General features: G+C 45.4%; 3 protein-coding genes across 41 annotated transcripts in view; 2 read left to right on the plus strand and 1 right to left on the minus strand.

Moving 5' to 3' along the window:
• FLVCR2 (FLVCR heme transporter 2) overlaps positions 1–2,290 on the plus strand; it is a 49,777-nt gene extending 47,487 nt beyond the window's left edge. For both annotated transcript variants that reach the window (XR_004620458.1, XM_002914706.4), the window contains one exon: positions 609–2,290. Coding sequence is in view for 1 of the 2 variants with exons in the window: in XM_002914706.4 (XP_002914752.1) it covers positions 609–686 (78 nt within the window). In the remaining variant the exon portion in view is untranslated. The remainder of the gene's footprint in view (positions 1–608) is intronic.
• Positions 2,291–4,277: 1,987 nt separating this feature from the next.
• ERG28 (ergosterol biosynthesis 28 homolog) lies at positions 4,278–13,600 on the minus strand. 3 transcript variants are annotated; one of them, XM_019794654.2, is made up of 6 exons: positions 13,374–13,600; positions 12,286–12,459; positions 10,660–10,823; positions 8,038–8,128; positions 5,161–5,279; positions 4,278–5,033 (listed from the first exon to the last, which is right to left on the minus strand). In XM_019794654.2, exons 3-6 carry the CDS (start codon positions 10,790–10,792, stop codon positions 4,954–4,956), a joined length of 423 nt encoding a protein of 140 aa, XP_019650213.1. In that variant the 5' UTR covers positions 10,793–10,823; positions 12,286–12,459; positions 13,374–13,600; the 3' UTR covers positions 4,278–4,953. The 3 variants fall into 3 exon arrangements, with proteins under 3 accessions (XP_019650213.1, XP_002914753.1, XP_034499017.1); XM_034643126.1 differs by lacking the exon at positions 12,286–12,459 and adding an exon at positions 5,646–5,713 and having other exon boundaries at positions 5,013–5,033; XM_002914707.4 differs by lacking the exon at positions 12,286–12,459.
• Positions 13,601–13,700: 100 nt separating this feature from the next.
• Positions 13,701–17,432, plus strand: part of TTLL5 (tubulin tyrosine ligase like 5) — a 279,806-nt gene continuing 276,074 nt past the window's right edge. For 19 of the 36 annotated variants that reach the window (XR_004620453.1, XR_004620452.1, XR_004620455.1 and 16 more), the window contains exons 1-2: positions 13,715–14,021; positions 15,432–15,600. Coding sequence is in view for 27 of the 36 variants with exons in the window: in XM_034643107.1 (XP_034498998.1) it covers positions 15,527–15,600 (74 nt within the window). In the remaining 9 variants the exon portion in view is untranslated. Of the gene's footprint in view, positions 14,022–14,044; positions 14,217–15,431; positions 15,601–17,432 lie in introns of those variants that run through there. The other 17 variants (XR_004620449.1, XR_004620448.1, XR_004620450.1 and 14 more) reach the window with 7 other exon arrangements.

Genomic DNA, 17,432 nt, shown 5'->3' on the forward strand with positions numbered 1-17,432 from the left:
CAACCAAGTCAAAGCCAGACTGACCCAAAGTCGTCTTCTTCTCTAGGCATAAAGTATATATACATATTTTTAGCCATTGAGTTTTTGTCCTGCCTTCATAAAAATTCTCTTTGTTGCCTCAATTCCCCGCACATTATAATAATATTCCTCATCCCGGGGGCTGCCTGCAAAGGAAGGTAGTCAGAATTTCTGTGGGAGTTGCAGAGCTGGTACTTCGGGTAACTACTTGAGGGTCAGTCCACGTGAGTTTTAGGCTGTCAGAACGGGGAGGGAGAGTGGCCTCTGCTTCTCTTTCAGTCCCGAGAGGGAGCCTGACCAGGGGCACTCGGAGCGGGATGGTTTGTGGTGGCTGTGGCATCACAGAGAGCTGGACTTTCTGGCTTTTCTTTGATGACACTGTGAGGGGTGTGTGGTGTGCGTTTAAAGAGCACACAGGCAGAGGCTGGGTGCTGCTTTTCTACTTCCCTTCGTGTGCTCCTGGGGCTGCTGAGGGGCCCCTGGCTCTTGGTTTGCCCACTGATGATAGTCACTGCCAGGCAGCTGTTCAGCCGCGGGTGGGGTCCTGCGCCTCTTCACCCAGAGGGCTGCCTGCTTGTTGTGCCTTGCAGAAACTCCAGGAGGAAGAGGAGGAGGAGGAGAGCAATACCAGCAAAGCCCCCACCACTGTGTCTGAGGATCATGTCTGAGAGGAAAAGGTGGTGGCGACTCAGGGAACGCGGACAGCACTCCCCACCTCTTCTGTCAGCGCTGGAGCAGCTTTTGGAGGGAACAGGCTGGAATATTTGCGGCTTGGACGGCAGTGCCTCTGCCTCCTGGAACCCACTCAAGAGCTTGCATGGGCTAGTTGGGGAAGATGGCACCTCCCACCAAAGGCACACTTGATACCCGCCCCCTCCCCCTTGTAGGCTGTGGGAGCTGGTGTTGGGAGAAGCTGGTGGAGAATGGTGGTACCTCGTCTTCCCCCTTCACCTCCATCCCGCAAGGAAAGAGCCTGCAAAATTATCACGGAAAGAAAGCTTATTCAGGATATTAACTTTTTCTAGTATCGTAAGACCCTTAGAAGCCCAGTTCTAAGGAGAGGCAGCTGCTCTGCATGAGGGTAATTTTGGGGTCATCACACTGGCTGCTAATGTTCTGTGGGAGAGAAAGCGCCATCAGAAAACTTCAGCACAAACCCATCAGGACTTGGCCTTGCTTCTCCTGCGCTCAGGCTGGGGTCTGTTTCCAGACCCTTTCCTAAGAGCTGATCAAACCAAACATCAATAAACTTGGCAGAAACTTTGCTGTGGTCATGAAGGAGAAACCCGTGTGGGAGGGCGACCTGCCTAGGTGTGAGGGCACTTGTGAAGGCCTGAATTTGGGCACTGTGGTAGCTTGACTTGGGGACAGAAAGGTTCTTTTCTACAAAATCTCTGCCCAGGGACTTCTGTGTGTGTGTGTCATAGTGAACTCTGATGTTTTCATGTGGACACTGCCTTGAGAAACTCTGCCACCGGCCTCAGCGCTTCCTTTCTCTGAGGGGAGGGAAATCCCAGCCAACTTCCTGTAACCTTTACTGAAAACTAACTTTGTTTCATTCCACAGTGGCTTCCGAGAGGAGAGGAAAGGGCCAGAGGGAAAGGTGGCCCTTGAAATGGGAATCGAGTCAGCTTGCATTCTGCATTAAGTGTCTCTTGCCTCGGAGGGGATTGTATTTGCACACCCACCTCAACTCCCCATCCCCTTCCAGCAATCATCTTTTAACAGATATGGTGAATTTAAAGGGATTCCCTTTAAACCAATCCAGGGTGACCTCCTTTCCTGCCCAGTCTGGCTCTACTCACGGGATGAGGTAGTGTCCCCTGAAAAATAAGACATTTTAGTCATTTCTCCTGCATTGAGTAGCTGTGATCATGACCATGGTGCTGTTTGGCTGTGGCCACTGCCTGCTCTCGGCATCTAGGGGCAGCCTGGGTTGGCAGGAGGGCCAGGGTGCTTGGGCCACTGCTGGAGGGGAGCCAGGTGCGTGTGTGTGTGTGTGTGTGTGTGTGTATGTGTGCAGACATCTGGATGTTCTGTATGTAATAGAAGTTCACACTTCCGGTGGGAGGAGTGATGGGAGGTGGAAGACAGGTGGAGAGGAAGCATGTCTTGCTTTTTGATACGGAGAAAGGTGTTTACTCTTCAGCTCCTTAAAACTTTTTAACAGAATGTTTACCAGATTATTCATTCCTTTATTTTAAAAACATAATTTGTATTTTCTATTTGTAATACTGGATGTTTTAAGACAATAAAAGATTCTTCAAGTGGTCTGCCGTGTCGTTAGGTGGGGCCTGAGATTCTTGTTCATTTCTGGGGCCTGGGCAGACAGTTTGGGAGGGGCCTGGGGCTAGAGGTGGGTCCTGTTGACAGATGTGACCCTCCCAGTGGGCTACTTTTCAAAGCCAAGGCTGTAAAAGTGAATGTGGGCCTCTGTGGTGCCTCGCACGCCACCGCCCCGCACGTGAGCCTGCCTGCCTCCGGGGCTGCTACACACTGTTGTTTCTGGCTCCGCCTCCAGTGTGGCTGAGGTGTTTGTCCTACAACCCGCACCACCCTGCCCTGGCCAGAGTCCCTGCTTTTCGCCTCTGCCCTTCTGCGTTACCATTTTTCTTCTGAACTGTCCGACCTACTGCCGCTTCTCCCTTCCCAGGCGTGTTCGCCTTACGCTGTGGCTTAGACATGCTGCTGCTATCCGTTTTCTGTATGTTTCTTTCTTAGTAAATGCACGGTGCCTGTGGCTTTGGCACCACTGCCTGTTAGCAGTTCTCGGCTGGAGAGACAAATTCTGCTTTAAATCAAGGGAGCCAAGGATAATATTCATGATGTGTTCTATTCTAAATCATCTCTTGAGATCCTTTGCGTCTTGTCTTTGCTGATCTGGAATTACATTTCTATGGCGCATGCTTAGAGGATCCAAGTCCAAACCATGCATGCTTTCATTCACTTGCTTAGGGGGGCTCCATGTGGATCTGCACTCACATGCTAACTCTGTAAGATCACTGCTTTTCTTACTACCTCTTGACCATAGTTGGTGAGTGAGGGGTAGTCCATGCCACTGAGCTCTTTTTCTAGATGTAGTGTTGTGGGGATGAGGCACGGTATCACTGCAACCACTTTTGGCGCCATGGAGGAATCCAGCCTGAGGATGAAGCCAACATAGGAGGGCAGGGCTGAGTCCTGATCCAATCATTCCTGAAGCCTATAATCTTAATGTTTCAGTTTTGTGAGCCAACGTTATCTTTATTGTTTCAGCTAGTTTATGACTTTGTTCCTTTCACCCAAAGAGCCTTAACTGATAAGAGAATTCCCGATGTGTTTAAGTATCCTCAACTTCAAGCTTCCTGACAGGCCCTTGCAAGTCCCCTGCCCCCCTTCCTGACCTATCCTCTTACCTTCCGCTTCCTAACTTCACTACAAGGATCTTAACTCCTTGAACAAATGGTTCCTACCTTCCAGATGCTGCTTCCTCTGCCCTAAACGCCTGCCTCATATATGAGGACATGGGATACCCGGGCATTCAAGGCTCAGTTCAGATCCCATCTCCTCAGGGAGGCCTTTCCTGACGATGTAAATCATCCATCCCCTACCCTCCTGATCACAGTACCGTGTTTTCTAGAGTTCTTACTGTCTGAAGTTGTTCTTTCATGTGTTGCTTTGTTGTCTGTTTCCTTGACTACAGTGTAAGGGCCACAGGAACAGAGACATTGCCTGGGTTGTTATTTCGCTTGGGTCATCATTTGCCAGGGTCATCGTTTCTCTTTCCCAAGTGTCTGGCATGGACTTAAGTGTTCAATAAGTACTTTGTTGAAATAGTGAATGGGTTCTTGGGTCTACACGCGGTGTGTGGGCCCAGCCAGTGACGAGCCCCTCAGGATTGTGTCTGGAGGGCAACTATCTGCTCCAGTCCATTATCTTGGGGTTTCATGTTCTCCTTTCTGTGGTCAGGCAGCTGTTTCTTCTGTGCTGTTTTCTGTCTCTGCTTTCTCAAGAATCTGTTTCTTTCTTAGGAAGAAAACAAGGGTCCTGACTGTTCAGTTGTGAACTCAGAATCTCGAAGGTGGGGAAGGAGAGACAGAGTGGACTTCGGGAGAAATGAACAAGTGACAAGAGGGGCCGGAGGCAGCCAACTGTGCCTGGGTCCTTGAGCTGTCCTACTCATTACGGTGTATTTGATCAGCAAAAGCTGCGATCCTATGCTAGGCTCGGAGAGGGCAGGAGTGCTCTTGGCTTAGGGGAGGTCAAAGTACAAGGACTGATCCAAGCGGAGGGTTTTTCTATTTATTACAAAATTTGTTACACAAATACAGCTGACCAGAAGGTCTAAAAACAGCCCAGACTCTTCCAACCCTGACCCACTTGTAGACACAAGTATATGAGCCATGCTTACTCACAGGGGAGCCCTTCTTAGAAGAACTGCCTGTTCCTCAGATGGTTCAGAGTCTTGGGTCCAGCAGCAGAGAGGAGCCCAAGCTGGGAGGGCGACCTCCTGAAGCAGCCCTTGGTGGCAGCTGCTCTGGATGACGCAGCAGCTGTAAGTTTCATAGTTCAGTGTTCCCACCACACAGGTCAGAGGAAGGGATGAAAATAAATGGGAAAAAAGCCGAAGGTTGGCAAAAGGATCCTGGAAGAGTCTGTAGCTAGGGGAAGGGCACACGGGGTTTCTGAGGTGCTGGAAATTTCTTGATCTGGGTGACGGTACAGAGTATTCAATTATTTAAAATGATTCTTTCCATTGTACGTACACATTATATACTTTTCTGTATGAAGGTTTTATCTTCAAAATTTTTAAATGTAAGAAAAACCTCAAACCTAAAAGGGTAGCAGTGGTAAGGGTGCTCAGGATGATACAGAAAAGAAACGAAAGAGGAGGGAGGATGAAGGAAGGGGACAGCAAAGGTGGAAGACGAAGTCTCGGAGGTGGTAACACCGGCCTCAGTTTCTCTTCTTCTGTCTGGATACTGGTTCTACTTCTAGGTACCGGAGCCCAACCAGCATACCCAGGATTGAGAAGCCTTAAATAAGAGAAAAGATGGGTGGCTGACATTGGCACAGCACTTTCTTACACTTCCGTATGTCTGCTCTCCTGCCCTCGGCCCTAGGGTGCAGTTCCCGTGGGAGGCCCAGGGGTCAGATGCTTACTTGCCACCATCAGGGGTGCCAGGACGCCAATCGTGGGAGCTGCGGTCCCAAAGACAAACAACTCGGAGAGGAAGTGCCCCAGGGCGAGGAGGAAGGTCCACAGTGTGATGTGGTACAGCCTACAAGGGAACAGACAGACATGGGAACTGGAGGCCTGTTCGTTCAGTGCAGGGGACAAACAGCAGAGAGACTGCACGTGCGTGCACACACACTAATCCAAACCCTACAAGTGACTATGGCTAAAGGAAAAGGAGACTTGGGCCCGAGAAAGACTTGTCTGCTCGATCACACCAATTTACCCTCTACTAGGGCAAAACTGAAGGTTTCAACGGCTAGACTGAGAGGAGAACGGTCCCGACATCCACGGTGGGTCTCCAAGTTGTAGCAAGGTGGTGAAGCCAGCCACAGCAAAGCAGAGTCTGGGTTATGGCACTCCTAGCAGTATAGATAGTTGGGGATCAATCACGCTTACATATTCTACTTACTCAAATTGGCTTGGCTCTGTCGTCCAAGCCCACCTGGCAGGTGTGGGGCCACGGGCTGGTCAACGCCCCTAGGATGGATGCCACAGAATGAAGGGCCTGAATGAGGCATAAGCAGCAAGGAACTCTGGGGCTTTTAGATGCTCTTGCCACCTGGGCTGTTGTGATTTTGTGTCTTAGCCTAGGAACACCATCAGGTGGAGGACACAGTGATAACCTCACGGGAAGAGAACGTGTTCCTCAGTTTTGATGAAGAGGTGGAGAGGAGACAGGTTATAGGATAACTGACCACTTGGATTGGAGATATCTTTTTTTAACTATGAAATTTTTAAAATTATGAAATATTTCAAATGTACAAAAAATTGTTGATGATAGAATACTATAATTAACCTGTAGGTAACCAATACCCTGCTCCTTCCAATTTGGATGTTTGGACATTTCTGCTTCAGATACTTGTTTCTAAGAAATAAAATATATTACAGATATCAGTTAAAGCATTCTATGTATCCTTATCCCACCCGGATCCCATTCCCCTCCCTCCCTGCTCCCTAGAAGGAACCCCTATGTTAAATTTTATTTTTATCATTCCTGTACATGTTTTTAATACATTTAGTAAATATGTATGTATGGGTGTTGATTTTGAATTTCTGGTTAGGGAGGAAATAGAATCAGAGTGTATATCAGAAGAACATGGACCAAAGTCCCAGGTTAAAAAAGGCTAGAAACAGAAGTCTGCATTTGTGGCTATTCTGTGTTGGGAGAAGGGGAAATGACTGGGTGATAATGACATAAGTCTCATTCCAAGCACAGCAAATGAAAAATACACCTCTTATACCCATCAGCAGTTTGTCATGATAAAGGTCTTTAAAAGGATTATTTAATTCTTACCCCCTCTCAGTCAGCCTGAGGGGTAGAACAGATATACTAGTCTCATTTTATACATAAAGAGGCCAAGATGCAGAGAAGGTGAACAGCTGATGCCTGAACAACATGGGTTTAAACAGCATGGGTCCGCTTATGTGTGGATTTTTAAAGATAAATTTGTAGTACACTACTGTAAATGCATTTTCTCCTCCTTATGGTTTTAATAACATTTTCTTTTCTCTAGCTTATTGTAAGAGTACAGTACCTAACACATATAACATACAAAATATGTCTTAATCGACTTTCTTATCAGTAAGGGCTTCTGGTCAGTAGTAGGCCATTAGTAGCTAAGTTTTGGGGAGTCAAAAGTTATATGCGGATTTTCAACTGTGGGGAGCCGGCGCCCCTAATGCCCATGTTATGTTGTTCAAGGGTCAACCATATAATGAACTTGCAGCTACAAAAATAGTAACAGAACTGAGACAAGAGCCCATTTTCTTGTTTTCATTCTTGGGCCCCAGGCTGTTTCCACTAAACCATACTGCTTCCCAAAATACGTATCAATGTAGAACGAGTCAAACCATAGTTTCAAGTTCAAAAAAAACCAAAAAAAAATTCGAGAGATCACAGAGTTAATAGCCCTGTTTCAAATCCCACTTGAATCTGTCTTCCTTAGTTCAAATTAATTGGGTCTCTAACATGGAGATCTGCAAACTCAGGAATGAAAATCATTACCTCCCAGGGCTGCTAGGAGACTTAATCAAGGTCATGTAGATGAAAGCTCCCGGCATAATCAGAGGTGCTCAGTAAATGTCATTACCTCCTCTTTTCCCAAATGCTGAGAGTTTAGATATGACAGAAAAATATTTTAGTGTGAAGGTGACATTTTGGTGGCCTTGGCCAGTGACCTGAGCAAACTTTCCCCTTTTGATGGTGGTGAGGATAGTTGGAAAGAAAGTTCGAGCCCCCTCCAGTGGTCAGCACGGGTTACAGCATGATCTAGACAAGAGGCTATGGTTGTCTGCAAAGGTTCCACCCTAGTCTGAGTTCCCCAGAGAGGCTGGTCTCTTTGGATCCTGGGTTCTCTTTCACCCTCACCTACTGAGCCTGCATAAGCATGCAGCAGTTGACTTGTGGGTTCCTTTTTTCATGGATTGTGATTTCCTAAGGAGGAATGTGAGGATAAGGTATATGTGGGTGGCTGCTCTAAAAAGAGCACACTACTCTACTTCTTTTGTAGAAGAAAGGCTGATTCTTTAGTAGAGAAGTAGAGAGGTATGATGCAGGCCACTGGATCATGACACTGCCAGCTGCTATTCACTTGCAAAGAATTTGCAAACTGTAAAGACCTGTGATGCCTATTATGTTTTTTTTAAGGCCTCGAAAAAATAGGACCTATTAACCGTTTATTATCCACCTTCTAGGCTAATGTATGAAAATTAACAGGTCTCCAAGGGGGGGACCACACTGGGTATGCCTAGCGCCTGATTTCCTACGAAAGGATGCTAAAGCTCTTCCTTCCCTTACATACGTCTTGTTGTGGATGTCGATGGCACAGAGGCAGCGAATCACTGATGACAGCAGCGTCCAGATCCCAAAAGTCCGAGCTTGGAGGCCATTCACTGTAGAGCAGAAAAAAGCAAGAGTGTCGAGAGGGGAGAGTTAGGGTTCCCTCCAAGCTCTTCTTAGTTCACTGATGGTTCACGGGAGGCAGGCTGCAGAGCCTGCCTGCCTACATGGCAACCAGTAGGAATGGAAGGAATCCCAACCTGAGAACCGCCCAGCTCCTCTTCAAATGTCTACAGTTGGGAAGGGGCATTTTAAGAGTAGAAACCCAACAAAGAGCCCACTTAGGCAATAACTCCTGACTGTAGCAGTTTCTACCTCTGTCCTGGGAAGCCACGCTGGTGCTGGTGATGTCCAGCACGTCTAGATGAGGGCACGTCTGGGGGAATGTTGCAGGCGTCAATACGAGATGCCTGCGAGGTCAGTAAACTTTCGAGGCGGATGCAGGAAAGAACTCAGAAATCCTGGGACAGAGCTAGATGCTCAATCTGGTCTTGAAGAGATTTAAGTCTTTTCCTGAATCCAGGTCTATATTATGTAAACAAAGGCCACACCGGGCTGGTTTCCTGTGCACTTGGTACTGGAACAAAGCACTGCTTCCTTGGTGTTTGCTGAGGCCACGTCACTCTTGGTGAGCTTTGTTCTGCTGTATTAAGTAATTTGTCCTGAAAGTATTGATCACAGTCTACCACAGTAGTGGTTCCCGACCCTGAGTGTTTGTTATAGTCAACTAAAGAAGTTTTATGAAATTACCAAGTCCTGGATACCAGATCAATTAAATCATACTCCTTGGAGGTAGGCCCTGGGAGTAAGTATTTTCTAAAAATACTTTCTCCCTGGGTAATTGTAATGTACAGCCGTTTATCTAATGCATCCTGGGACGAGGAATGCCAAAACAGTGAAAGCAAAGATACTTCCTTTGCTGGTCTACTGAGCAAGAGAAATTTCAAGGGACAAGACTGATAACTGAAAGGTCTATTTTTTTTTTTTTAAGATTTTATTTATTTATTTTTGAGAGAGAGAGAGAGAGCGCGCACACACACACACACACACACGTGGGGGGAGGGGCAGAGGGAGAAATAGGCTCTGAGCCTGATGTGGGACTTGATCTCAGGACCCCAGAATCATGACCTGAGCTGAAGGCGGATGCTTACCCAACTGAGCCACTCAGGTGCCCTGAAAGGTCTATTAATGTTTACTTGGGCTTTAAGGATTTCCCATCCTTTGGAAAACCACACAGTGATACCAATTCCACAACGTTGAAGACCTTTAGATGACAGTAAGGTGAGAAACAATTCCATGTCAACCAAATATCTAGTGGTTGTCCCAGGAGGCTACATTCTATAAACCAATTTGATAGCTCTTCTGATGAAAAGGCTGAGGAAATAGCTCTAATTAGTGAGACACAAAAGTGGAATATTTCACCAACCCCAGGCAGGTTAGGCATCAGGTGAAATTCTATGGAATGCTCCAGAACACTGCTAACATGGCATCTCAGTACCATGAGAGCCTCCAGATCATGAGGGCGGAGGGACGACAACCCCCTCCCCCTGCCAGTTCTTCGGCTCAGCTATGTGTCCTTGAGTGAATTGCATAATCCCTGGGCTTTTCTGTCAACTTTAAAGGACTAGGCCAGATAATCTCTACAATCCTGTGAATCTGCACAGGGTTCCTGGACATCAGAGGGCAGCGTTTGAGGGGGAAACGGTGGAACCGTCCTACCCACTTTTCCAGGTACTTTACTCCTATTGAGCTTTGTTCAAAGTGAGCCCTAGCCTACTTAGATTCATTTTGCACGGAGATGTTGCAGAAAAACGAGCTAGGTCAGAGCCTGAATCTGGGTTAGCTATAAATGCGACACAGAATTGTCAGCTGCGTGAAATGGTGCTGCGGCTCAAACACTATTATCCCACACATCAGTGCAAGGAAGCGCAAGTTGAAATGTGAAAATACTCTCGGCAGGGAGGCTCAAGAAACTGGGAAAGGCTACCAGAGGCCTTCTACGTCTCATTCTGGGAGACCAGCTCAGAGGAATTTTGGATATCTTCTCAGGGACTCTTCACGGTTTGGGAAGACCTTAGGTTAGTAATTCCCCACCTGCAACACCGAATAAACTGTATGTGGCACAACCTAGCTTCTGAAGAGGACTGAGATAATATGAAAAGCTTTTTTATAGCTTTCTAGTGGGGCACCCCAGAGTCGCCAAATAAGTCTCTTTTCTCACCTGCCCTTGTAATACTTTTTGTATTGCCTTTAATATGCAAAGGACAGCATAAAATGGGTGAAAAGGTATTCAGACAAGCTTGGGAGGAAAAAGGGCCGAGGGCTATCCACAAAGTCTATTATTCCAATGGCCAATAAAGGTTAGATTAGCCCACCTCAGAATTACCTGGGAAGTTATAGAAAAATAGACTTGGGCCCCACTCAGTGGGTGGAAGTCTCAGGAAGTAAGTTTGGAGAAGAAAATGGGCACCTGTGCTGTGTGTGTTTGTTTTTAAACTTTCTAGCTTGTTTTTAGGGACAGCCTGGTCTGGCAACCACCATTTGGGGCCATTCCTATGAAGGATACAGTTCTCTGATTTCTTACCAAGATCCGGCTTGCCTGTGTAGAGCTTTTCATAGAGAAAGGTGTGGTCTCGGAAGCTCTGCAGCGTGTTCCCCATGGCTATGATGGACACCATAACCAGCCAGCTTCGTAACACGTTCAAGAAACGGCTCATGACTTCCCTCCAACCCGAGAGGGATTTTTGCCTTGGGAACAAAACAGCAGTTAGCTTACTTCAACCATAAGCTCTCTGACTTGGGTAGTTAACTTGTATCCCACTCCTGAGGGCTATACTAAGCTTATCTGGGCAATCTCTTCGTGAATTCCTTTCCAAGTCCCTGAAGTTCGCCCACTCTCAGTTATCTTAACAGACTATTCTTACTTCACCAGGTTAGCACACTGCCTGGATATTTACCCTAAGCCAAAGGGTGCTTAACGTTTACCTAGAGTGGAAAAGGCTAAATAACGCAGTGCCTGGAAATGGTAAAGCCAGCCAAAAATAATGGAGAAAAAAGGGAACAAAGAAGAGGTGTACAAATATTACCATCAGGTAATAAAATGGACTTCTGCGTAAGACTTAGAGAAATTGGTCTTGACATTTAGTCACACTAGTAGTGGTGAATCAACACTATACTTTGCAGTAAGTGGCATAGTACTTATTGTCTAAGCAGCTTCTCCACAATGTTAGGCTAAATCAGAACGCTTTTCTCTTGGCTGGAATCAGTTCTTTAATATCTTTACTTCTAGCCTAGTTTTTTATGTCATTCCCTTGTCATGCAAGTGGCTCAAGGTGACTATAAATCTATTAATAGATATCTGTCTGGCTATTGATGACAGAGCCTTCCAAGCACATAAAAGCTTATACATTTGAGTGGAATCTATGGAGCGAGGGCAATTTACACTCTCAGGTGTTCTCTACTCTGGTTCTCAAGTAATCCATGCTCCATAAGCTAGAACAATATACAAGGTTAAAAGTAAATAAACTTCTGTGACTTGAGAACTAGCATGAAAATTCTGTAGAGAAGGAACGAACAATGTTGGCGTTGGATTGCAAGAGAAATTATGATAGCTAACAGCTATCAGGCATTTGTCTATGTCATGCACTGTGCCAAGCACCTAACATAAATGATCTCATTTAAGCCTTAAACAAGGTGGGCAGGCACTATTACTCTTTCCATTTGACAGATGAGGGTTGGCACAGAAACGTTAGTGATGTGCTTGAGGTTACACAGTTAACTCATGGCAGAGCTGAGATACAAACCATGCTCTGCGATAGTGCCTCACTGTCCGAGAATATTTTGATGAAGTTTCTATTTTGAAGGAAGACAAGCACACTATATCCACTCTGTCTTGAAGTTGTATACAAAATACAACATTATGTACTTTTTGTTTTTTAAAAAGCTTAGATGAACCCTTGAAGAGCAATGCTTTCAATCAACTTGATTTATTTATTTTTTTTTTAAAGATTTTACTTATTTGAGAGAGAGGGAGAGGGAGAAATGGACTCCCCACTGAGCAGAGAGCCCGATGCAGGGCTTGATGCCAGGACCCTGAGATCACAACCTGAGCTGAAGGCAGACACTTAACCGAATGAGCCACCCAGGTGCCCCTCAATCAACTTGATTTAAATAAAAGTCATGTAGATAAAGAATTGAATAATAGAATTACTTCTCATCTTCATTGTAGTGTTGGTAGTTTTTTGGGGTTTTTTTGGTTGTCTTTTGCTTTCCCCACAGTTTATCTGTTGTCAGGTTAACTTCTTGGGCCTGAAGTGGTGATAAACCATCAGGCTTCCTTTGTCACTCTGGCAGAAGTTGCAGTGCAGTCTTACAGGCTACCCAGCTGAAATAAATATTAAAGTCAGCCATGGCCTCAGGCAGTGTGAAGCTAAAAAGAAAAGAAAAGAAAAGAAAAGAAAAGAAAAGAAAAGAAAAGAAAAAAACAACCAAAAAAAGAGCTCTAGAGGGGGAGAGGATCCCTCAGGGAATGGTAGATCACAACAATGGACCGACCTCACTGAAGTCCAGAGAGAAGAGAGCTTTACTAGAAATCAGAAGCGGTCAGGGCATGGGCCAAGATCCCCTCATCCTCATTTTCCCCCATTTCTCAATAGGTGACTCAGGCCTTCTCCTCCCAAGGTCAGAAAAGCCATATGGATGGCTCCCCTCTTTGAGATAACTTATGCCCATTTCATGGTAGCTCTTAGAAATCCCAACAGATAGCTGATAAGGGCAGAGCCTGAACACTCTTCCGAACTGCTCTACCAAATCCCTCAACTCCATTTCCCTAAAGCTTTAGGGCCTCCTAAAGTATCTAACATCTATTCTCAAATTTTGGCCTGGCCTGGCCCAGCAAAGGTGTGGTGTTTAGTCAGGAGGGAGGTTCCTATCCTTCCACATTTTGTAGCTGTGCAATCCTGGGTGAGAAATCTGCAAAACGGAGCTTTCAAAATACCTATCTCAAGGGTTACTGTGAGAATTACATGAGAAAATGAAAAGGTTCCTTGCCCTGTGCTGGGCTCCTAGTGGCTGGTCATTCGTTCATTCATTCATTGGTTCCCCGAACCTACCAAGCCTTCTTCATCTTCATAGTCCAAGCTCCCCCTTCCCAAGGTCTCTCGAACCCCTTGCTCCTCCAAAAGGTTGCTTCCAGGATCTTCCTTCCATCTCACCTCCATTTTTCCAGACTCTCCCTATCCTCTCAATCAGATGCCACAAAAACGCCTCCCTCCCTTTTCTCCCCCACACTCTCCGTACCTGGTGACGGGACCCCCAGCACAGCAGCGGCAGCACCAGCTGGAGAAGCGGTAGCGGCAGCGGCAGCAGCAGCAAGAGCAGCAAAGCCCCAAAGCAGATGCAGCGAGTAGTCCACCTGAGCCATTTGTTCTCGCCCCCGCCCACAGTCCGGCTCCAGGATTGGGTCGTTTCCGTCAGTCCTCGCTCTGATTGGCTGCTCCGCTTTTGCTCGAGCAGGAGATGGGGCGTGAACCTCTTTACTGCCAATCAGTGGTTGCCGCTGTCCAAGCTTCACAGCGGGGACCACCGCTCACGCAGTAAACCCTCTTGTTGAGCGTGGCGGAAGAATTCCGGGGCTGGAGTCAACCTTTACGAGTGGAGGGGAAAAGAGCGGAAAAAAGAAGTCTAGACTTCTGCTGAGAGCAAAGCTCGGCGCCCGCGCTGCGCGGCGATGACGACATTACTTCGCGCCCGCAGCCGAGCGTTGTCAGCGCGGGGTGGCGGGCGCCTGCGCAGTGGCTCCGAGCGGGCGGTTGCTTGTTGGTTGTTGTAGTAACGGGGGAAGCAGCCGTCGGCGGTGGCCGTGAGCCCGGCTGGGGAAGGAGGAGGGTGGTAGGCGCAGAGCGCGGTCCCCGCCGGCCCGCCCGGAGTCATGGGAAGATGAGACAGGTAAACGTCTGCTCCGGCGCGCTCCCCTACGCGAGGGAGGTGAGCTCCCGAGTCTGGGCGGGCGCCGGCCGCTACACTTCCCTCTCGGAGTCCGGGAGTAGCTGTTGGCTTCCGGGCGCGCTGGGCTGAATCGCTGCGGCGGAGTCATCCCTGTCCTTCCCTTGGGGAACACTTGAGGACCTACCTGGGATTGGGGTGAGCCGGGGGTGGGGCCTAGGGGCTGATCCCTTTAGGGCGAGGCCGCTTCTTGGGCGAGTGTCCTTAATCTTCTTCCGATCTCCGTGTCTCTCTCCAGACTCTGCGGGCAGTCTGGGACAGGTTTGGCATCTCTTCCTTGCTTGGAGGTTTTGCTTGTTTTAATTTAAAGGACTTCCCAACATTTGGGAAAGATCGAAAAATCCTGTTGGGAATCCTCGGAAGAACGCCTTTGAAGTTACTAGATATTACCCATTCCGCTGAAGATCTGTACGGATCGTTATCGGGATCGGAGGGTTTTTGTCCCGTTTACGATCTTACCATATTTTGAATGCATAACAAAATAAGATTTGCAAAGATAGACATCAGATGGTTACCTCTGAGTAATAGGGTTATGGTAAATAGCTAATTTTAATGTCTATGAGATTCAAGTCATAGTTTGTGATTTTTAGTAAGGGAGAATAATTTTTGAGAGTGGAAAGACTGTTTTTGTTTGTTTTTTGTTCTTTTTCAGCTATTTATCACCTTGCTTCAGGAGAATATATATATATATTTTTAAAGATTTTTGACAGAGAGAGAGACAGCCAGCGAGAGAGGGAACACAAGCAGGGGGAGCGGGAGAGGAAGAAGCAGGCTCATAGCAGAGGAGCCTAATGTGGGGCTCGATCCCATAACGCCAGGATCACTCCCTGAGCCGAAGGCAGACGCTTAACCGCTGTGCCACCCAGGCGCCCCCAGGAGAATATATTTTTTAGTTTAGTGGTTGAATTTGTTTTAGTGAAATATGAAGGCATTTCAGCTGTGTGCTTGTCCTAGTGTCTAAAGAAATATTTTCAAGGGTCCTAAATCTTGAGTTTTTGTTTTTAACCCAGGTCACACTTTTCTAGCAAGGAGTCTATGTTTTAGTCAATCAGCCACCTACGTTGGACTTTCCTAGAAGCTAATCCTTGTTAGGTTTAGTATATAAAAGAAAAACGAGAAGCTCAAATTTAGTAACAACTCTTTAAATACATGGAGGACAGACAGTATGTTTTTGAAAGAAAAAAAACCTTGGTTTTTGTGGCGTAAGTGATAGAAGCACTGTGATAGAAGGTAAGCTTCTAGACGTTGGACACCGTTTAGTTAAACAATCATATTTGTTACTTGGAAGATCAATAGCAATAATCAACAAATAGAAAATGCCATTGTGTTTCAAATCATTTGGCTTTCTTGCAGGAAACAGTGCCACCTAAATTGTTTGATCCGGTGAATCTGCAAGGAAAGGTCTCCGAGGCCCCCATCTGCTGACTGCATGACAAACCCTAAAGGAAATGCCAGTCGTGATGGCCCGGGACCTGGAGGAAACAGCATCGTCCTCAGAGGATGAGGAGGTGGTAAGCCAAGAGTAAGTAAGAGAGAGCCTGGTTTTGACCTTTTGCCTTTAGGGTGGAAAATAATTCTCTTTTACTTATACCTTCTTTTACGCAGTCCTTCCTTTGGTATAGTTTGACTCTGGCTTTAGTATTTATCCACGATCTAATCCGAGATTTTATGAGTTGGTCACCATTGGCTATCTGAAATGAGAGAAGGCTCTGTTTCTGGACTCATGAGTGAATATTGGCTCTAGATATTGCTTTTTGTGAACTCTTGATTGGAGCTCCTAACATAGGAGACTTTCACATTTGTAGATATTCAAGCAAAGGAGTTCTCCAAACTCTGTGAGATAGGTTATGTTATTTTCTCAAAAGCCTTTACAATGATAGAATGATCGTATATAGAGAGGTCAAGTAATGTACCAGAGTAACTGTGGGACAGTACATTAGAATTCTGTAACCTGTGCTGTGCCATTGAACCACATTGCTTTCCTGAGTTGTTCTAGGTAAGAGTCTAGTTTCTTGATAGCTGGATTCTCATGACAATAAAAATGAATGATGGTAATAAGCGCAGCTTATTATTTAGCATAGATGATGGTAAGGGCCTTAACTGATGTGTCTCATTTAATCTGAAGATGTTATTATTCTCACTTTAGTAAGCTTAGCCTCACAAAGATCAAAGAACTTTTTCAGGGACTCAGAGAGAGTAAGGGATGGATTGAGATTCAGACTGAGTTTTTGTGGATTTTGAGGCACTTTGCTATTTTGCTTCCATTAGCATTATTACTTGACACAGAGAACAAAGAGAGAGTCTGACTTAGAGTTAAGATTAGTTTCTAAGATTCTCTGTGAGTCCTTTTGGATATGTGTTTGCTATGTAACCTGAAAAGTTGGGATAATACCTCCAAGGCTGTTTTGTAGGGGTGTGGTAGGGGTCAAATAGAATGATATGTATGAAATTACTTTTTAAATGATGAAGTGCTATATAAATGTTAAGGCATTATTCTTACTGGCTTTAATTTTGAATTTAAAGTGCATTTCTTATTATAAAGTAGAAGATAACATTATTTGATGTAACTAGAAAAAATTATTGAATCATTCATAAAGCTTTGGGAAGGGTTTCTCATCACTGTTAGGTCATGGAAAAGAAAAGAGATTTGACATTATATTTGGGTCAGTCTTATTCGGGATAATTAAATGGATAATTCCCTCTGGTCACTTTATCTTCTTGTGACTTTTTGCTTTCTGTGTGCTGCCTCTTACCTAGTTTATAAAATTTTTAACTTCTGCAAGCTTCAGTCTACTTTCAAGATCATTCTTTTACTTCATGACTGTTTCTTTTATTAGTGGGCTTATGAGTTGGGTCTGATGAGTATTAGGGTGAACTCTATGAAATTGCTGTTTTGGTAAATTAAAACTAGTCAAATACTGACAATTTCAGATTTTCAGCCTAATATTGTAGTGGGTACTTGGTAAATACTTTCCAACTGAGTGACCAGCAGAGCAAATAAAGAAATGGAAATTTTATGCTGTAGATCATCTTAGAGCAGGTGTTCTTAACTTTTTTTATGCCATGTATTCTTTATCAGAATAATATTTTTAGGTGCTTAAAATATATATCATTGCTGATAGTACCAATTACATTGAAATGCAGTTATTAAAATTAAAAAAAAACCAACTAGTGATATAGTAATATGTGCTTTTTAATTAATGCATTAAACAACAAGATTAATCATTTAAAACATGGGAAAGTTAAATTTTACTTTCTAAATACAGCAGCATGAAGATTGTTTTTGCTCGTTTGCATAAGCTCATCACTCTGTGGGGTAATCTTTTTTTTTTTTTTTTTTTTTTTTTAAGTTTT

The sequence above is a fragment of the Ailuropoda melanoleuca genome, chromosome 14, assembly GCF_002007445.2.
Source record: "Ailuropoda melanoleuca isolate Jingjing chromosome 14, ASM200744v2, whole genome shotgun sequence".
In the NCBI taxonomy this organism is placed as follows: Eukaryota; Metazoa; Chordata; class Mammalia; order Carnivora; family Ursidae; genus Ailuropoda; species Ailuropoda melanoleuca.